This window comes from Camelus bactrianus, chromosome 16, assembly GCF_048773025.1.
Source record: "Camelus bactrianus isolate YW-2024 breed Bactrian camel chromosome 16, ASM4877302v1, whole genome shotgun sequence".
Classification (NCBI taxonomy): Eukaryota; Metazoa; Chordata; class Mammalia; order Artiodactyla; family Camelidae; genus Camelus; species Camelus bactrianus.
This window is the reverse complement of record NC_133554.1, coordinates 12,247,168-12,270,009: the sequence shown is the minus strand read 5'-3', so window position 1 is coordinate 12,270,009 and position 22,842 is coordinate 12,247,168. Positions and strand designations below refer to the sequence as shown.

General features: G+C 37.4%; 1 protein-coding gene across 9 annotated transcripts in view; it reads right to left on the bottom strand.

Annotated features, from left to right (window-relative positions):
* The window catches only part of ACACA (acetyl-CoA carboxylase alpha), a 255,754-nt gene that overhangs the window by 185,880 nt on the left and 47,032 nt on the right, over positions 1-22,842 (bottom strand). For 6 of the 9 annotated variants that reach the window (XM_074342606.1, XM_074342604.1, XM_074342609.1 and 3 more), the window contains 2 exons: positions 16,007-16,053; positions 13,141-13,393 (listed from right to left, as the gene is read on the bottom strand). In XM_074342606.1, the coding sequence (XP_074198707.1) occupies positions 13,141-13,393; positions 16,007-16,053 (300 nt within the window). Of the gene's footprint in view, positions 1-13,140; positions 13,394-16,006; positions 16,054-16,680; positions 16,755-22,842 lie in introns of those variants that run through there. The other 3 variants (XM_074342610.1, XM_074342611.1, XM_074342607.1) reach the window with 2 other exon arrangements.

Here is a 22,842-nt window from a genome sequence, read left to right as displayed (position 1 = left end):
GATTTCACATGAATAGCCGAACATAACACATGAGCTTGGAACATAGATATAGGATGAATATTACAAATTCAGGACATGAACAATAGCAAAAGGGTGAGATTACATACAAAGAAAAGGAATATCAACTGAAAAGAAGAGATCCAGGACCAAGCAGGACGAAATGTTGGAGATGATATGAAAGAGAAACAGCTTGCAAAGGAGATTAAGAAAGAGTACCAAGGAGGTAGGACGAAAGCCAAGAAAGCATGTTTTTCAGCAGAAAAGAGAAGCCTGTGTTTCAAGGAAAAAGTAATCACCTGCACAGACTATTGAGAGATTGACAAGGATGAGAACTGAAAAGCGTCCACTGGATTTAGGAATATGATAGATGCCAGTGATGTTCACAAGAGCGGTTTCAGTAGCATGGTAGGGCAGTGGACACACTAGAGTAGCTTGAAGAATGAATGGGAAATGAGGAAGTAGGGGCAGCACTTCTGAAAATCTCAGCCATGAAGTGGGGCAGAGGGACAGGGCAGTAGTCCCGAGGGAATGAGGCTATCAAGGAAGGGTTTTATAAAGATGAGAGTTATCAGAGCATGTCTGAATGCCAACAGGAGTGGTTTAGCAGAAAAGGGGATATTTAAACTGTAAAGAAGAAGATGACCATAGGAGGGAGGATCTTAAGAAGTCCTTGCAATAAGAAAGAAAAATGAGAATATGAGCACAGACACAAGTAAGTCTGAAATTAAGTGTTGGGAGGAAGAATTTCCAGCCTGAAAGTTTCTATTTTCTCAATGAAACACGATGCAGTTATGAATTGAAAGTGTGCCCAGAAGAGGCAGGGACCAGCAAAGAGAGGGAGATTGCTGGTTTAAGGATAGCGTCAAAAGAATGAAATTATTGTTGTGGAAAATGGAAAGGCAAATTACCAGAAGAGAAAAAACAAGAGAAAGAACAAGAATTTCCCAGCACTGGCAGCATTTGAGAAGGACCTTAAAACATAATGACCTCAAAGTATGAAAGGAATTTCAACAGTCAGGGGAAGGGCACTACAATAAGGAAACCTGAGGGTGGGTTAGGGGAGGAAAAAGAAAGGAGGTGGGGAGGGTAGTGAGAGGAAGAGGGGCAGGAGTCGGGGAGTGAGGGAGTGAGCACGACCCTATTATGGCCTCAAGTAACTATTCTATCTTCTCTCTGCCTTCAACTTCTCAAGAGCTAAACTGCTTAAGTTCCTGTCGGTTCACCACGTGTTCACTACTTAATCTCCTGCCATCTACTGAAGCTGCGCATCTCAAAATCCTCCTATTCATTAACTCCAGGGCTATTTCTCAGTCTTTCCTCTTGTACATCTCTACTCACCACTTCATGCCACATCTTCTACATTGAAATGATCTTTCTCGTCGTTTTCTTGGTTATCCTTCTACCTCACTGATCTTTTCCTGTCTCTTTTTCCCTGCCTCCTTCCACCTAAAGGTAGACACTTCCTTAAGATACATTTCCCTTCTACCTATACACTCTTCCTCACAGTGATCTTATCTACTTGCACAGCTTTAATTTCAAAGCAACAAGCATTTATTAGCATATACTATATGCCAGATATTGTTCTAAGCTCTGAGAAAGTGGTTTCATATCAGAGTTACCTGGAGAGTAGGAGAATGAAGATGCCTGAGCACCACGACCAGAGACATAATTTAATCAGCTGGGATAGGGCACAGGGACCCCAATTTCTTTAAAGCACTGCAGGTGATTCTGATGCACAGCCAAACCTAAATGCTGTTTTCCGTCTTGTATATATCTTAGCATGACATACAAGATCCTTGATGATATGACCTTTTATCTCCCCAGCTCTTCTTTCACTGCACCAATCACTCTGTCCCCCTTACATTCCCGTATGACTCGATGTCTTGTAACTGCCTGAGCATGCTAGACATTTCACAGTCTGGTACCTTTACACGTGTTGTCAACCCCATCATCTCTACCTTTCCTATTACACACACACCTATCTCTGTTAACTTGTCTGTTTTCTCTTCATCCTTCAAAACCCAGTTCAAATATCTCTAAGACATTAGTGCTCCCCTAACAGATTCTCAGTAAGATTACCACAATAATGATTAGAGCTCTGGTATTAGAAAAAATGTCAGGCACCTGGCACAATGTTTGGCTAGACATTAAAATACCTTGTAGATAACAGGCACCCACTGAATAGTGCTGTGAGATGATCAGTTTACTGTTAGAAAGATTGCAGTGGCCACATGGAGCCTATGCTGAAGGGGGAAAGAGTGGAGACGAGCTAAAATACCATTGCCATAATCCAAATAAGAAACAAGAGCAAAAGCAATGGCAGTAACAATGAAAAGAAGGGGATGATTTCAAGAGTCACTGAGGGATAGCATCAATAAGAATATCTAATTAGGTGTGAGGGGTGGCTTGGGAGACCAGAGACATGGGTGAGCCATTAACTAAGGCAGGTCGAGGGAGAGGATACAGTGTAAGAGAGGAGGGCTGAAGCCGGAAAGCCATGTGGCAGACCACCAATTAAGGGGCATGTGAAAGAAAAAAAAAAAATGTAAAAAGCCTATTCAAGCACCTAAGAGGGAAGGAACAGAAAAGAGAATTGGGGGAGAATGTTCATAAAGCAGAAGGAGTAGTTTCAATAGAGAGCAAAAAGCCAACACTATCGAATGCTGCCACTAGGAGGTCACCAGGGAGTTTCTAAGTGTAGTTTCAGAAAGCGGTAAAAGCAGAAGCCCAACTGCAATAAGTTAGGAAGTGAATGGGACTACCAGTTGAAACTGGCAGGCTGAGCATTTGTTATGACTGTTCCCCCTCCAAAAAATCACACGAAAATGACAATGACATGACAAAGGAGGCATAAAGACAGAAGGACAAAGAGAATAGGAGACCCCAGTGGATTAGAGACGTCAAAAAGTGTTTTGGAAACTAGAAAGTAGGTGGTCAAGGAGTAACTAACTGCCTCAGAAACCAGAGAACCCAGAGTAGGGAAAGCCACTTAGAAACAAGCATAACTCCACTTGAGCACTCTAGAAAAATTAAGCTTATAAAAGATTTTTAGTGACATGAGAAAACGTCGTTAGGTGAAAAAATAAAAGCCAGAAACAGAGCTGTGCATTCATTACAACATCACCTACGTATATACTTTCTAGTGAAATTTATCCATAAGAGGTAAAAAACACTGAAAGGAAACATATCAGGTATCAACACAGTTATCGCGGGATGATCATATCCTAGATTGTCTATTTCCTTCTTCATACGTTTTGGATTTCCAACTTTTCTATAAGAATTCATCTAATAATTTTTAAAAATCTAAGTGGTAAAAACAAACTTCACTTTAAAATTTACATTAACCGGAAGAAAAATGGTGAGGGGGGAGGGAATATACGCATTATATTAGAAATACTAAAAGGAATAAGCGTTGTCAAGTGGCTGACTTAAGCCACACTTAGAACATTTGTAATTTCATGTCCACAGTTAGCTAAGTTCATGGAATAAACTCTGGAGACTACAATAAATACACAGACACAGACAGCTCCTGTTTTCTGAATGGAGAAAAGGACTGAATGGGAGACAGAGGAAACTATTGCCCTCAGCAAGAGTACCTAGTTGCAGATCTCATAATGACCTTCTCTGTCTATGCCACTTCTGAGGCACCATGGCAACTGGGAACCTCAGAACCAGGAAGGAGCATTCAGAGTAAAGAGTTTGGAGAGCTAGTGGGGGAAGGGAGGAAGATCAAGGAAGCTGGATGAGAAATTCTAAGAAACCCAAGACGTAAGAACACTCTCACAGGCCCATCTGTGAGCAAATTCATAATATAAACTCAAAACTAGAGCCAATTTCCTTATTTCCCATGTTACTGCTTGAGAGAGATGAGCCAAAAGATAGGAAGAGGAAAAGAAATTTCCTGCCCTCTTAATAATGGCTATTTTTCCAACATTTGAATTGTAACAGTGACAGTATACGTTTGCTGTAATCAAAAGCCTTTCAAATCTAAATTCCCAAGTTTAAAGTCCTAATATGCAAAAGACTCAAAGAAGTTTATCCAGTCAAAATATTCTACCTTACCAAAGGACTCCTCCATAATAAATAATATCATGTTATATCACTATGGCACATTTTACTTTTCCAAAAGCTCTTGCAGCTATTATTTATTTTTATCCCCATCACTAGATTTAAATGAAATCACTTCAGACTCAGGAGTTTAAAAGTGAGAGACTAAAAAGAAAAGAGAATCCTAAACTTTCTACTTTTAGCTGTGTATATTTATTTGTGAAGCTCTGTCTGTCATGGCTTTTGATCAAATCATACTATATTTTATAACAGGCAATTTCATTATGATTATAAAATCCATTAAAATATCATTAGTGCAATAACAAATTGTGTTACAATGCAATAACAATAAAAGTGTGGAATGATAAATTATCCATATTTTTCCTTCCATCTTTCTCTATACACCAAACTGTCACTGGTAGCCAAATACTTTCATAATTTTGCTACCTTCCTTTTAAGCAAGTTACTAGTCACTGTCACAAAAAAGGGGTAGGGTAACAAGACAGAGTAAGAAATTTAAGGGATATATCAATAGCCAAGACATGGAAGCAACCTAAATGTCCATCGACAGATGACTGGATAAAGAAGTTGTGGTATATTTATACAATGGAATACTATTCTGCCATAAAAAAGAATAAACCAATGCCATTTGCGGCAACATGGGTGGACTTAGAAATCGTCATTCTAAGTGAAGCCAGAAAAAGAAAGAAAAATACCATATGATATCACTCATATGTGGAATCTTAAAAAAAAAAAAAGACACTATGAACTCATCTACAAAACAGAAACAGACTCGCAGACTTAGTAAACAATCTTATGGTTACCAGGGAAAGGGGTGGGAAGGGATAAATTTGGGAGTTTGAGATTTACAAATGTTAGCCACTAATTATAAAAATAGATTAACAAAAAAGTTACTTTTGTATAGCACAGGGAACTACGTTCAGTATCTTGTAATAACCTTAAATGGAAAAAAATATGAAAATGAATATATGTATGTATTTGTATGACTGGGACACTGCTGTACACCAGAGATTGACACATTGTAATTGACTGTACTTCAACTAAAATTTTTTTAAAAAGAAAAGAAATTTAAGGGATATATAACATACCACATGTGGTCCTGGACTGGATACTAGTTTGGATGAATCAGGATTTTGGAGTCAAGTGGAGAAATTTGAATATGGTGTGTATATTAGATGAGATGAAAATACAAAAGTGGATATTTTTGACAAAAAGAACAGATTATAAAACTGTATACAGGATGATCTCATTTCAGTAGAAAGAAACACATACGTACATAGGCACAGGAAAGAATCCAGAAGATGATACAATAGGGAATTAGCAGGAGTTATCTCTGGGTGGTGGATATACAAGGCTTTATTTTTGCTTTCTTATATTTTGTTTTTAATCTTCTTTACTGCTTCTTTAATAAAGCACTATTTAAAAATAAATTTTCTAACTTCTGTCCCTTTTTAATGATACTTAATAAGAGAAAAATTGCTCAAGGATCGTACAAATATATATATATGACACCCAGGGTTCTAGTTTAGTGTTGTGGTTGACAATATGAGCTCGGACTGGACTCAATATAGTTAGTTCTGTGACCTTCGGCATGTTGTTTAACCTGTGTCTCAGTTCCCCACCCACAAATTGTACGTAGTAATAGTACATTACTTACCTCATGGGGTTGTTGTGGAAATTAAGTGTGATACTCTCGTGAATGAAAAATGTTGCCTGCCATAACAATAAATAAAGGATGCTGCGGCCATCAAGTCATCAGCCACTACCCCTGCCCCAACAGTGAGCGGTGGGAACTCAGGATGGAGACAAGCAGGCAGCCCAGCCTCTGCAGCCACCCTCAACAGTGCACCCTGAGGGGACTCAGGATGGGAAAGAACAGGACACTGGCCCTAGACAGCTAAGGTGCATATCAAAGGAACGATTTCAATGGGCCCAGACTTTTGCACCTTCCCATACACAGAAAAGCCTGAATTCTTTAACTTGAGCTATCTCGCTTTCTTTAATTAAGAATAACCTTTTAGTGTTCCGACTACCTGGTCTTTGTTGCAAAAACTCCTATATATCCTGGCTCTTCCCCTGCCTCTGCAGAGCAGTCTCTGAGAGATAGAGATCTGAGAGGCCACGTCCCAGGCTCAAGTCCTCAGAAAGTCCGCTGAGTAAAACATAACTCTCAGCTTTTAGGTTGTGCATTTTTTTTCAGTCAATACTCCATGTAGAGCACATCAGAGAGTCTGGCATATAATAAAGCATTTGATAATGTTCCTGATCATTACTATTGTTTTTCTAATTAGTCACTGAAAAAAACATGACTGCTAGTTCTTACAGATAATGTGAAAAAGAAGACAGGATGTAGCAGCAACAGATCAGCTCCCTCTCACTTTTCTTATTCCCTTTGACTTCTCTCTTGATCAAATCAATGGGAGTGGACACTGAAAGCCACTCCCAGATTCTCACCTTATCACCTTATTTCCTGTGAATGAAGGTATGTATAGCTCCATATGAATTTTCTATGTGGTATCTAGGAGCTGATTCCCAATTCAGAATATTACCTGGTGTCACTGGGGAAACAGTGACAGATTATTTCTAATTAAATAGAATTAAAATAGCTTCCAGAGGTGAGGGTATAGCTCAAAGTGGTACAGCACATGCTTAGCATGCCCAAGGTCCTGGGTTCAATCCCCAGTATCTCCTCTAAAATAAATAAATAAATAAATAAATAAATAAATAAATAAACAAACAAACAAACAAACAAACAAACCTAATTACCTCCCTCCCCCCATAAAAAATTAAACAAAAATTAAAAATAAACAAACAAATAAATAAATAAATAAATAAAATAGCTTCAAAACTCTCTAGTTAGATTCTTCTGAAGAGTCAAACATGTTGTAGGCAATCTCATATGAGAATTCTGAATTTTCTAAGATATTGGTAAAGTACTTTCCTTTCTAGACCATAAAGGAGATAGGACTATAACTCACCCTCTTCAAGGAGCCCTTCCTGAGTGAACTTAATCACTCTCTCCTACCAAAGCAGCAGTTACTGTCTTAAACCTCAGCTACAGACTATTTTATGCTGGATTTACATGTATTCCAGATATTCTCAAAGTCATTAACCAAACATGCCTGCTAAGTATAAAATGTTAGCCATTCGATATTTTGAGCATATATTTTAGAAGTTTAAGAAAAAACTGAGATGGAGTTTCAAACACTATAACATGTATTATTGGATTAAAAAAAAGCTTTAAGGAAATCACACTACCTTAAGAGGTAAAAGATCCAACTGTGGAGCTAAGCTGTTTCCAAATGGATTTCAACCAGGAGCTCAGCATACTAGTTAACAGATTGTAATCTTTGTTTAGCTGATAGTGTGATAATGTGGGATAATCTGGATTTGCACAGCATAGTAAGTATGCAGAACAACATGACCTCAAGTGGCATCCCATAATGAGCAGAGAAAAAGTCAGTATCCATACAACTAGATGGCTCTATGATATGCCACTAATTCATACATTAGGAATCAAAATTAAGATGCCTACATTCAGTCTTTAACAGTCTTTCTCCTCAAATGTTCAATTAAATATTACAGTGAGGTTCAGAAATATATCAACCTAGCTGATATACAGGTCACATACCCTAGCTGATCTTCCCTAAAAATAAAAAGCCAAAGCACAGTTATCTACAATGAGACCTGTATATTCCCACCAAGCTATAACTACTTTCTTAGGGTATAATTTTCAAATGTTGGGGTCATAAAGCTTAGAGAGTGATTCATCCAATCTTCTCACTGGTAGTCTAGAAAATATATGATGCAAGTCATCACCAAGTCTGGAAAAGTCTATTTTCTTTTTCTGTCTATCTGTCCATCAATCCACTAGACTTCTCATGTAGCACCTAAACCGAGCCTGAAATTCAAGAGAAAAGCCCACTCCCATCCTGTACTATGGCAATTACTTCACTTGGTTTGAGGTGATCTCCAGTTAGCATCTCTTGAGAACGTACTTGCCTCTTTGGTCTGTATCACCTGTGAATGTTCAAGTTATCCATTCTGAGAGCTGATCCTAAATTCAGCGGGTCTCTATTTAACTTTGAGTTCAAGGAGTGAAAGGGGGTATTGGAACCAGTATCATCATTTTCACAGAAGAGGAAAATGAGTCCAAAGAAGGAACATGAATTGTCCGTGCTCACATACTTAATTGGTGGCAGATGTCAGAACAGATTTCTTTCTAATATATAAAATGAATTTGGATCAATTTAAATTATCCACAAGGATACCACATCCCCAAGTGACTTAAGAAATAAATCGACGGAAAACCTTTGTTCTATTTTGGAACATCAGCTATCTGAGAAGCAAATAGGAACTGGCACTGTCTCCTTCCCAGGCTGCTGATCACACTTTAATCCATGGTTCCTCCACGAGCTACGGGCATGAGTTTTGCAGCAATAGGGCATGCAAAGAAATTCTCAGGCACTCATACCACCGACCTCATATACTTTGCAGTAAGAGCCATCAGCTTTGGGAATGATTTGGCAACTATAAACCGCCTTGTAATATCTGCTGAGTTTCTTACAATGGTATTTATTTCACCATTGCCAAACTCACAATTTCCTAATCCAATGAATGGGTCATCTGTTTCACTTGACCTCAAATTGGACAAATTTCTCAAGGCGCTATGAGGCTTTAAGAATTTAGAGCTCACCCAGTCTTTCTCAAAAGGGGAACTATGACACTGTAACAACAATTCTCAGTTGGTTGTGTGTGATTATCCAGTACACTGCAGAAGGCTTAGAGTTTTCGGTCCCCTGTCCTCTAAAAGCAAGTAATCCCACCAGTCACAACCCTCACACATTTCCAAATGACCACAAAGAGGAAGATACCACCACTAGTAGCCTTCAGGTCAACCATTAAGTGAACTATTAAGTAAGAAAAAAATGTTTACATAAAGACAAAGACCTGACCTCTTTCTCCCTGCCACTAAATACTGACCTCTATTCCTGTTTTTTCAACCCAGAGATTAGATATAATACTTTATTACTAAATCCTTAAAACCACCTTCATCTGAACTAGTTATATAATTAAAACACTTGTATGGCCAGGGAAGTAGAGTAGAAAAGTTACTGAAATGGAATCAGGGCCTCTAACTTTGAAATCCAGTTTCCTAGCTGTTCACCCTCAGGTAAATTACTTTCCCTCTACAGGCCTCAATTTTGTGATCTATTTAAGTAAAAGGCATTAGGCTAAATTATCTCTCTGGCTCACTGCAGTTCTAGGAACCTGTGAAGTAAAACATAATTAACTTGCTTAACTCTACTTTCAACCTCCACATAGCAAACAGGGGACCACCGACACTCGCTACATCTTTCAGAAGCAAGGACACCAAACCCTCAGGGATAACCGTAAGGCAGGACATTTGCATTCAGCCAGATTCACTACAGGATTTTGTTCGTTTGTTTATTTCCATTTTTAATGAACTATTTTTAGAGTGGTTTTGGGTTCACGGAAATATTGAATGGAAATTACCGAGTTCCCATGTACTCCCCACCCCTACACATGCACAGCCTCCCTGTCAACAATCTGCACTAAAGTGGCACATCTGTCACAACTGAGTAACCTACATTAATGCATCATTATTTGGCCATACTGCCCAAGGCAAGCTACAGATTTAATGCAATCCCTATCAAATTATCCAGGACATTTTTCACAAAACTAGAACAAATCATCCTAAAATTTATATGGACCCACAAAAGACCCAGAATTGCCAAAGCAATCCTGAAGAAAAAGAATGAAGCTGGAGAAATAACCCTCCCAGACTTCACACAATACTACAGAGCTACAGTAATCAAAACAGTGTCGTATTGGCATAAAAACAGACAGATGGATCAATGGAACAGAATAGAGAGCCCAGAAATTAACCCACAGACCTATAGTCAATTAATCTTTGACAAAGGAGGCAGGAATATACAATGGAGAAAAGACATTCAGCAAGTGGTGCTGGGAAAACTGGACAGCATCATGTGAATCAATGAAGTTAGAACACTCCCTCACACAATACACAAGAATAAACTCAAAATGGCTTAAAGACTTAAATATAAGACAAGACATGATAAACCTCCTAGAAGAAAACAGGCAAAACATTCTCTGAGATAAATTTTAGCAATGTTCTTCTAGGGTAGTCCACCTAGGCAATAAAAATAAAAGCAAAAATAAACAAATGGACCTAATAAACTCATAAGCCTTTGTACAGCAAAGGAAACCATAAGTAAAACAAAACAACAACCTACAGAATGGGAGAAAATACTTGCAAAGGATGTGACTGACAAAGGTCTAATTTCCACAATATACAAACAGCTCATACAACTTAATAACAAAAAACCAACTGAATCCAAAAATGGGCAGAAGACCTAAACAAGCAATTCTCCAATGAAGACATACAAATGGCCAATAAAAAATGAAAAGGTTCATAGCAGCAGTATTCACAATAGCCAAGACATGGAAGCAACGTAAATGTCCATCGACAGATGACTGGATAAAGAAGTTGTGGTGTATATATATACAATGGAATACTACTCCACCATAAAAAAAGAATAAAATAATGCCATTTGCAGCAATATAGAAGGACCTGGAGAACATCATTCTGAGTGAAGTAAGAGAAAAAAAAAATACCATGTTATCCCTCATATAAGGAATCCAAAAAAAAAAAAAAAAAAAACAGGACACTAATGAACTCATTTACAAAACAGAAACAAACTCGCAGACATAGTAAACAATTTTATGGTTACCAGGGGAAAGGAGGTAGGAAGGGATAAATCTGGGAGTTTGAGATTTGCAAAGGTCAAACACTATATATAAAAATAAGTAAAAAACAAATTTCTTCTGCCAGCACAGGGAACTATATTCAATATCTTGTAATAACCTGTAATGAAAAAGAATATGAAAACGAATATATGTATATATATGTATGACTGCGACATTAAGCTGTACACCAGAAATGACACATTATAACTGACTATACTTCAATTAAAAAAAAAAAAAACCAAACCACATCATTATCACCCGAAGTCCACAGTTTACATTAGTGTTCACTCTTGGTGCTGTACTTTCTATGGGATTTGACAAATCTCTAAATGACATTCATTTATCCACCAAGATGGTATCACACAGAATAGTTTCACAGCTCTATATAACCCGCTGTGCTCCACCTTTAGCTTTTCCTCCCCTCAAACCCCTGGCAACCACTGATCTTTCTACTGTCTCCAGAGTTTTGTGTTTCTCAGAATGTCATATAGCTGGAATCATACAGTATGTAGTCTTTTTAGCTTTGCTTTTTTCAGTTAGTAATATGCATTTAAGGTTCTTCCATGTCTTTTGATGGCCTGATAATTCATTTCTTTTTAGTGCTGAATAAACTCCATTGTTCGGATGCATCACAGTTTACTTATCCATTCACCTACTGAAGGGCATCTTGGTTGCTTCCAAATATTGGTTCCTTTTTTACAACCTCTATCTCTTTATTTATATTCTCATTTTTTTCATACAATCATTTTTCTAGTTTCCTTTACTTCTTTCTCTATGGTTTCCTTTAGCTCTTGAAACATATTTAAGACAGATGACTTAACATCTTTGACTAGTATTTCCAATGTCCAGGCTTCCTCAGGAATGTTTTCTGTCAAACTCTTTTTTTCTGTGACTGTGCCACATTTTCCTGTTTCTTTGTGTTTTGTAAGTTTCCTGAGAACTGGACATTTTGAGCATTACGTAACTTTGGAAGTTTAATTCTCTCACTCCTCAGGGATTGCTTGTCGTTGTTGAGAGTTGCTGCTGAGTCCTCTTGTGACTTTTCCAACCTATTCTGCAAAGTGTGTATTCCTCGTGTGTGGTCACTGAAGTTTCTGTTCCTTTATCTCTGCAGTCAGTCAGTGACCTGACAAAGATTTCCTTAAGTGTCTGGCTCCCCAAATGGGGGACAGCATGTCTCTTTAAATCTCCTGGAAGCCACTTCAGCCCAGGGCACCAACCTCTATGCTGGCCCCTCCATGATCAGAACCCACAATCCCAACGCTCAGAGCACAAGGTCCTTACTGCCCACCCAGGTCCCAGCAAGTTGCCCCACAAACACGAGCAGCTGTCACTGCTGCCTACACAAGACCCCGCATAGGATTTTACTACAGAATCTATATCTTAAGTGCATAAAAAGGAGTTGAATTATTTTATGATCCATGAATAATAGAAGCACCAAGATAATAACAGCAACAATAGCCACCCTAATTGATGTTTATCTAGGCTAAACCTATAATCTCAAGCCTGGGTGTATATTAGAATCACTCAAATAGCTTACATAAAAAAAAAAAAAAAAAAAAAAAAAAAAAAAAGCTCCAGCTCCAAGCCAAGACAGTATGAAATGAATCAGAATCTCTGGGGATGGGGCTCATTTCTTAAGGCTCCCCAGGTGATTCAGACGTACAGTGAAAACCAAGAATCACTAATCCAGACCCTTTAATCCAAGAAATGCGAAGCAAATGATCAGAGGTTCACAAACATCAATAAAAAAGAATAATCCAGTGTTACTACTTGCTGACATTCTCAATTACATGTAGAGAATTGTGTTTCTAGAGGAAAAGAGGCGAACTCTACAACAACCCTTTGTTCCTCAATCACGACTGGCCCTGCCAGAAACAGACTATAACTTCCTAACATGATAAAGCAGTTCAAAGAAAGATGACTACAAACTTGCCCATCCCTGCAACAGTCCTATCCATCATCAGGACAATTACAGCAACGTCAGTCAAAGTAGGACAGAGACAAATTCCTCAACCTAACTCTCACTCACTGGGTCTCACTAGCAATGTAGGAAGAACAGGAAAAAGTTGAGAGAAACATTTAGGAAAAGACACTTTCAAAACCTGCACTCCAGGCAAAACAGGTCATTTCCCACTTACTCATCCAAGCTTTAAGGCCAGTGATACAGGAAAAGGTGAAACAATCTTGGCTCAGATTATTCTTGCTCTTTTTAAAACAAGATGAGTGAAACCAATAGGACAGGTTAAGTAAGTGAAACATTCACCTTCTCGGACTTACCTCATGTGTAAGGCCAAGCCATCCTGCAGGCTAGAGATCCCCAAGTCAGAGAGTGTATCTGAGCTGACAGAGGCTGGTGACAGAGAGCCCTCCTTCTCCTCCAGTAGCTCCAGCTTCACTAGGTTGCTAATCTCATCCTCTGAGTTGTCTTCAGACACAGAACCAATTATGAATCGGGAGTGCTGGTTCAGCTCCAGAGGTTTGGCCAAGGGAGACGGTTCATCCATTATTCCTTCAAAACGAGCTCTCAGAGCTAGGGAGGAAATGAGAAGTGAGAAAAACATGTTATGGATAATAACCTACATCTGAGGATAGCCACAGGTTATACCTAACACACCACAGCTGGCACTTGGAAGCAAGGCAGAGTTTGAGAACTAGTTTACTTGGATATTCTTTCTCAAGGATTTTGTTTTTTAAAAGAGAAGAAAATCCAGATCATGGGAACTATGCCTAAAAAGTTAAAGCCAGTTTCCTTTTCCTCAAAGAACACGGTCTCTAAAAACTATGAGCCATTCCCAATCTCTATCAATATGGTGACGTTCAACAGATAATAACGATCAATGGAGAAATCTTTGCCGTGGGTGAAAGCTGCCTGTTCTGATACTGTAATTTCAGTTGTTAATATTGGGGAGAATACAGGGTAAGGAACTTGGTGCTTAAAGTACCCAGCTATCATCTGATTCCAAACACTACACTGTGAGAGGCTATCAATTTTACACAAGCAAATATATGTATATATACACACATAAAATATATTTACACGTGTATATACATATACAAAACAAATGAAATGTGCATATACATATACTACACACACAGATGTACATAGTCTGCTTTAAAGCAAATTCCAAATGAGTATTTTTTTAATTGATTGGCCCCCATGATTTTTTCTTAAATTATATCTGTTAAAAATTCACCCCAAAATGTCTATTTTTGGCTCTAATGTGCTGACTGCTGACATTGATAGGGAGAAATTGTATCTACTATCAAATTTTAAATCTATAATTAAAATAATGGAGGTATTATCTCAATTAAGGACCAGTTTCCTAGCTATAGGGCCTTACTAGTCAGGATCAGATGTTGCCAACCACTAGTAAACAAATCAACAAAGACCAAAGCATAGTTCAGAGTTCCCAACAACAATAAGAACCAAAGCTAAATGAAACAATATTTATTCTGTCATTCCAAAAATCCTACTTAAAGAAGTCAAAACAATATACCAAATCGGTATTAAACAGCTTGTAGCCTGACCAACAATTTTAATTCAGAGGGATGATTCCCAGTCCTGATGCTGAGGTGCTCTAAGAGAAGGTATATCAACAAATAAAAAACTTATTATTAATAATTTTACATGCTGTAAACCACTTTGATGTATATAGAAATAGGTAAAGAGCAGTGTTCTTTGACACTGGATTAACAAAATGTCAATTTTAAATGTTTGAGCATCATCACTAAATATACCAAAAATCACACATGCACCATTGTTTTTGCATAATCTGTGAATCAGACCTTACTGTTTTACGAAAACAAAATGGTATCTGTAAATGCTGGAGCAGTGATTCTCAAAGTGTGGTTGCCAGGCTAGCAGCCACAGCTGCAGCCACCGCATCACCTGGGAACTACTAAAAGTACAAATTGTTAGCCCTACCACAGACTAGCTAACTGTATCAGAACCTACAGGGTAGGACACCGTCATCTATATTTTAACAAGTCCTAAAGTTTGAAAACCACTACACTAGAAGAAGGAAACAGTAATAACAAATTGCCAGGAATGCTAAAAAAGAAAATAAAAATAAAAAAAAATACCTACAGACATTTCCTAAAAGTGAGTTGGAGATTACTTAAGCTAACTTTCATTTTTAAAACCAGAATCAAATATAAAAGTATCATGCAACAGGAAAAACCTGATGTCTAAGTTCACTATCCATTTCTCCCTTGCAATATTAGGTTTCTTTAAAAAAAATTTTCTAATGTCTCCAAATTTTATAACGAGGTTCATTTGAAGAACTTTCAAAGAAAACAAAATCATTTAAAAAGAGGAAAAAAAAAAAAGGAAAGAAGGAAAAAAGGGAGAGAAGGAGGGAGGGAAAAGTTCTAGCAGACTGACCACTTTGAAGACCATCAAAAGGTAGAGCAGCAAAAAGGCTGCCTCTTTCACATTTTAGAGCAGTGAATAATCAAGTTTAAAAATAACAGATTAAAAAAAAAAGTTCCAAATTCTATCTTAACTAACACAGAATATAAAATAGCTGCCTTCTTCATAAAAGAACTAAGTAAGGCACTCAGGGACAGATTCTAGCTTACAGTCTGACCAAAATTAAATAACCACAACAAAAAAACTCCTTGAGAAAGGAGCAATTCTCAGATTCTGGGGGAGAAGAAAAAGGAAGTTTTAACGAATAAATGAAAGGCTCCACGAGGTCGACTTCAAATTGTTCTTTCCTAGCTAAGAAGAACATGAAGACAGCCTTCCCTAAAGGGTTGCAGAGAGTGAAAGCAGCTCCATGTCAAAAGTTTAGGAGCCTGCCCACCACCTGGCAGCTCTACTGTGTGCCATTCCCAGGCACAAGCCTACAAACCGCAGGAGAGAGAGGTCAAGTGTGGAAAATCACTGAGTAGCTGTCCAGACACTCTGGAGGCTACTCCATGGCCCATACCATTCCCACTGATTCCAGTTCCGAATCGCAGAGGGAAGGTGGTGGAATACTACCACAGACAGACACACCCAACTTCAGGGTATTCCCCCTCAATCTGCCTTATTCTTTTGGGGAAGGTGCCTTTGAAACATAAAAGTCTACAGTTTATCATTATAGCACATGAACATAAAATTTTTATCACACTGTAAAGAGCGTTATTTGTGACTGACCTCTTATAATTCTTATCGTCTGAGCAGATATCCACCTCCAAAAAGAACTAAAGAGAGAAAGAGAGAAATGTGAAGTATTATGCTCTTTTTTTAAGAAACCCAAATTTTATCAGTTCCTGGTTTTTCTCACCATAGTGTGAAACTAATTATACTCAAAATATCATTTTTCTAGTCAAACATACCATTTAACTTGAAGTATAAAGTTCAGTTGTTTAACTATTACTTGTTTTAATCTGTAAATCAAAAGACTTTGTTATTACAAAGACTTTATTATTCATGAAAGCATTAAACAACGACCCAAGCTTACCATTTTACAAGGTGCATTTTCCAATTGCATACTTTGATGCACACACTCTAACCTTATGATTTCCAATATTTCATCAAAAAAGGAGGCAATGGGGAGAAGAGAACCACCAGGTTCTCTACAACTCAGTCAGGCTCTGATTATGTTTCCAAATGGTTATACCCACCCACAAGGGTTGGGAGCCAGGGAGAGGACAAATCTCTCATTATTAAAGTCCCTAAACTCTAAGGGACCAAGGAATCTCTTAGCTACTTTCCAAATCCTGGGTTTCCTTATGTGCTCAGCAATTTTAATGTACTCAGAGTAGAAATTCTCTATTTTGGCTATGTGTAACAATCACCTGTGGAGCTTTTTAAAAAACATATCTAACCTCCATCCCAGATCTTCTGAATCAGAATCCATCTCCTAGAGACCCAGAAGTCTGAATATTAAGTTCGACAATTGATTGAACCTCTCATAAATCCAGGCTTGAAAACCATTGGTCTAGGGTGGAGAAGAAAACAGAAGGGAAGAATCTCTTTACACAGATAGGGAAATCCAGAATTTCTAAGAGAGGACCCCAAGTGACAAGCAATAGGGCTGGACACAGTGCAGGTATGCCAACTGGCAAATTAGGATTTGCCCAACTGTACACTCTGAACTAGTATTATTCCCTTCAACTGTGGTAGTGAAGGGAGTGAGACGAGGAAGGAAAAAGTAAGTAGTCTGGATGGGATGTAACCAAAGATGCCAGTGGAGCTGGAGTTAAAACCTAGGACCAAAGATCACACTCTGACTCTGCCAAGTATTGGCAGCACAACCTTGAACAAGTCACTTAATGTCACTGTAAAACTAAAAAGAGTCACTTCATCTGTAAAACTAAAAAGAGGTCATATATATCTCATGGGACTGCTGGGAGGTCTGAGAATACATAAAAGAGTTTTGTAAACTATGATGCGCTAGACCAGTGTTTTTCAAACTATGGGTTACCAACAAGCAGAATATTAAGAAATCAATTCAGTGGGTTACAACCAACATATTAAAAGATAAATAGAGAATATTCTAATTTCATTCTTTAATATATAGTTGTCCAGTTTTCCCATCACCATTTATTGAAGAGACTGTCTTTTCTTTATTGTATATTCTTGCCTCCTTTGTCATAGATTAACTGACCATAAGTGTGTGGGGTTTATTTCTGGGCTTTCTCTTCTGTACCATTGATCTATGTGTCTGTTTTTGTGCCAGTACCATACTGTCTTGATTACTATAACTTCATAGTATAATCTGAAGTTAGGGAGTGTTTTTATCCAGCTATGTTTTTCTTTAAGATTGCCTTGGCTACTCAGGGTCTCTTGTGCTTCCATACAAATTTTAAAATTATCCATTCTAGTTCTATGAAAAATGTCATTGGTATTTTGATAGGGATTGCACCAAACCTGCAGAGTCCCTTGGGTAGTACAATCATTTTGGAAATATTCATTCTTCCAATCCAAGAACACAGTATATATATCTTTCTTCCTGTTTGTGTCATCTTCAATTTCTTTCATCAGTGTCTTATAGTTTTCAAGTACAGGTCTTTTACCTCCATAGGTAGGTTTATTCCTAGGTATTTTATTCTTTTTGATGCAATTTCTCTCTCTGATATTTTGTTGTTAGTGTATAGAAATGCAACAGACTTCTATATGTTAATTTTGTATCCTGCAACTTTACTGAATTCAGAATAATTGACTAATAGTTTTCTGGTGGCATCTCTAACATTCTGTAATACCACATACAAAAATAAAAGATTTAAATGTAAGACCAGATACTATAAAACTCCTAAAGGAAAACATAGGCAGAACACTCTTTGACATAAATTGCAGTGATGTTTTCTAGGATCTGTCTCCTAAAGCAAAAGAAATAAAAGCAAAAGTAAACAAATGGGACCTAACTAAACTTAAAAGCTTTTTGCACAGCAAAGGAAATCATCAACAAAATGAAAAGACAACCTACTGTATGAAAGAAAATATTTGTAAATGATATGACCAATAAGGGGTTAATATCCAACATACATAAACAGCTAATACAATTCAACATCAAAAAAACAAACAACCCACTTAAAAGATGGGCAGAAGAACTGAATAGACATTTTTCCAAAGAGGAAATGCAGATAGCCAATAGGCACATGAAAAGATACTCAACATCCATTGCTAATCATCAGGGAAATGCAAATCAAAACCACTATGAGATATATACCACACACCTGTCAGAAAGGCTATTATCAAGAACATAAATAACAAATGTTGGAGAAAAGGAACCCCCTCATACACTGTTGGTGGGAATATAAATTGGTGCAGCCACTGTGGAAAACAGTATGGACAGTTTCTAAAAAACTAAAAACAGAACTACCATATGACCCAGCAATGCCACTCCTAGGTACATACCTGAAAAAAACAAAAACATTAATTTGAAAAGATACATGTACCCAATGTTCACAGCCACATTATTTACAATTACCAAGGTATGGAAGCAATGTCCATCAACAGATGAGTGGATAAAGAAGATATACATACACATACACATACACATACACACACACACACACACACACACACACACACACACACACACACACACACACAATGGAATACTACTCGGCCATAAAGAAGGAATGAAATTTTGCCATTTGCAGCAACATGGATGGATCTGGAGGGCATTATGCTAAGTTGAAGTCAGTCAGACAGGGCAAGACAAATACCATATGATATTACTTATATGTGGAATCTAAAAAAATATAACAAGCTAGTAAATAAAATAAAAAAGAAGCAGACACAGATACAGAGAACAAACTAGTGGTTACCAGTGGAGAGAGGAAGGAGGGTGGGGCAATTTAGGGGTAGGAGTGGAAAAAAGGGTTATTATGGGATTACATGAAATCATGTGTGTGAAACTTTTGAAAATTGTAAAGCACTACAGCATTTAAAGTATCGTTCATTCAACAAACATCTGAGTACCTACAGAAACAATTTAAATAAAGTAGAAAATGGTAAGAATGCAACATACTTTATAAGCATTAATATGCTGTATAAATTTCTGTATCAATTATACATATGTCATGATGTCAATGACATGTTACTGTGAGTTGTATCAAAATTTAGTCTTAAAGCCACAATTAATACTCACTCTCCTGCCCCCTCCACTTTACGCCCTCAAGTAAGCACAGTGGGTTAAGTACCTAAACCAATGGCTCTTAAATTTTCTTAGGTCAAGTCTGATAAAAGCTATGGACCCTTTCTGAGATGGTGGTTTCCAGGGGCTTGTTGGGGGAGCGGGAGGGAGGGGTGAAATGAATAGATGGAGCACAAGGGACTTTTAGGGCAATGAAATTATTCTGTATGATACTATAGTGGTGGCTGCATGCCATTATGCATTTGTCAAAACCCATAGAATGTACAACATCAAGAGTGAACCCTAATGTAAACTATGGACTTTGGTTGACAATAATGTGCCCGTGTTGGTTCATCAACTGTACCAAATATGCCAAAAAAAAAAAAAAAAAAAAGTTATGAGCCCTTTCTTGACAAAAATTCACCCTTACAGAAAGTTTTGCTTGCATACAAGTTTGGGGTCCCTAAAGTCTCGCCATGAATTAGGCTAAGACTTTCTAAGTGGACAACAAATGGAGTAGACTCCGGGGAAGGTTCATACAGCTGCTGTCTGATCACCTCTAAAACAAGACCTTTCCCCAGATGCAGCTGTAGGATATTCTGCTTAGCCAAATAAACATTTCCTTCACTATATCAAATATTGGTAATGTCAGATTTTCTTACTTAAAAATACATCTAATTGACCCTTGAACGACAACAGGGGTTAGGAGTGCTGACCCCCCGTTTAGTAGAAAGCTGTGTATAACTTGGAGTAGGCGCTCCACATTTGGGGTTCCTCCATATGCATGGTTCCTCCAAATCCAAGACTTGGTTTCCATGGATCCCACCAACTGCAGTCCCTGTACTAACTGCAGTATTTACTACTGAAAACAAATCCATGTATAAGTGGACCCCTGCAGTTTAAAACCCTTTTGTTCAAAGACAAACCATATGTGTCCTTAAACTTTTATTCAGGGACTCTTAAAAATATCTGCAGAAGGCTTCTAAACTGTACCCCATGTTCCTGAAAAATGCAGTAAAGCTAATTATAGCTAATGCACTTAAGAGTCAACTTGCATTTCATTCAGATATTTCTCTAAATAAAAGAGAACAGGATTTACCAAACTCAGTAAACATGTTCTCCTTGAACTCAAATGACACTATATTTTCCAAGCAATTCTAATAAAGGGGGAGCAATTGGTTTTCACAGCCACTTATAAAAGTATCCAACCTAATACAACATATCTTTGCCTTTTAAGTCGTAGTAACATCATTGAAATTTTTTCAGTAAGAACCACTGAATTTACCTTTTCATTTTTGTCATTTTATTGATGGACTTTTAAATGGATTTTGATACTAATTCAGTATCTTTAAGAGAGTTATACAGTTTTTTTAAGTTGTACTTTATTTTCCTACAAGTTTTAAATTTTAAAATAACAAGCACTTGTGTTCCACCTAGTGAGATAAATGATGTATATCCAAAGATAAGTAAGGTTTGGTCCCTGGCTAAGTGGCTATGGACACCTAAACAAACAATTACAGTAGTATAATAATTGCTAGGTGTGGAAACATACGAGAAAAGAACATCATCCAAACCTGTAGGTGGTAATGGTGAGGACAGGGATCAAAGAAGACTTTCTGAAGTGGGACAGCATTAGCAGAGAAGAACCGGGGAGAAAAGCAAGGAGGAGAGGAAGGAGCATTCCATGTAGAAGAATCCACTGAATAAAGACCTAGGTGGTAGAACATGATGACTTATGAGAAATACTAGATCTGAATAGCTGCACGAATGAGGTCATTTCCTTCAAAAGCCAGCTGGAGACTTCTTGGGTTTTTTGGTAAAACAGGAATGTATTTCTTTAGGGGATAACGGTGAGAGAAAATAACATGGTAGAAATCAAGGAGAAAGCCAGTGCAAACTTCTGTACCTTTCAAGAAATCTTTAGCAAAGTCTTGCTAAATTTCTGGATAAAGATGGTAGGTTGAACATGTATCTATTTTTGCTCCTGCATAAAATCCCACAAAAACAAAAGTAAAGGAATTTTTTAAAGGCATAATCCACAAAAAGCCACCCCCTCAAAAAAAAAAAAAAAAAGTCAAGGGAGACAGCAACAAGACAATTCTCTTGGAAGGCAGATAGAAGAGTGATAAATGACCATGCAAACCCAAGAAAACTGAATCACAAGCCATTTGTGGTAAACTTAGAATCAATACAATTTATATCATAGGATCTCCAAAATGTTCAGGAACTGGAAGTGGAAGATGGAACTATAAAGAGGATTGGTTGAAATTTTGCTTCAAAAGCTTCAGATCCTTAGATTTTCTTTCCAACTAGGAAAGCCAGGTGCCTGCTACTCAACCATCTTGATAAGAGACTGAAGATTTATTCTCTGGAGAGGGTTAAACAGAGGATTTCTAGGCTGCAGGATATCAGCAACAGTAAAGAGGAGGGCACCATATTGAAAAGAGAGAGATTAAGTAAACATATGGAGTAAGAACTCCCAGACTTCTTCCTCCAGTTTTTACCCCCCAGTAGGGAAACCAAAGGATCTCTCGTTGCAGAATCCAACTGGACCAATGAAAAAAAGCCTCAAGTAGTAACACATGAGTTCCCTAATTAAGATGCCCAACCACATCACCCTAAAGTGAAATTAGTAGTTAACAAGGCCCACTCACATTTTCATAATCTTGAATCAGCTTTTCAAACACCTGTCTTAAGTTTTAGCAGTTAATTAAGGATTACTGTATGTCTGAGAAAAACCTCCAACATGAAAGAATTTTTAAAAACAATCATAATTACCTGTAGAAAAAAACGCACTTTGAAGAGATTGTTTTCTTGAAGAAAAGAATAAAACATTCAAAATTAGGGTAAGTGAGGGCATGGATAACAACCTCACTTTTGCAGTATTTAAAAAAAAAAAAAAACCCATAAGCCTAGTATAATCATGAGGAAACATCAGACAAATTTGATTTAAAGGACATTCTACAAAATACTTAAATAGTCCTCTTCAAAACTGTCAAGGTCGGGGGAGACTGAGGAGACAATGCCACTAAATACAATGTGGTATACTAGATTATTGATTCTGGAACAAAAAAACACATCAGTAAAATAAATTTTTTTTAAACCTGGGGAAATTTGAATATGGTTTAGTTAATAGCACTGAAGCAATGTTAACTGCTTAGTTTTGACAAAGGTACTGTGGCTATGTAAGATATTAATCTTAAGGGAAGCCTGGTGAAAAGTACGCAGGAACTTTGTATACTATCTTTGGAACTTTCCTGTAAGTCTAAAGTCACTTTTAAATTCAAATAAATTTTTAAAAATTTTAATTCTAAAGGACTGTCATTATCCTGAGAGAACTAAAAGAAGATACTACATACATGAAACACAATGGGATATTTTTTAAAGAAACATAAAGAACAAGAAA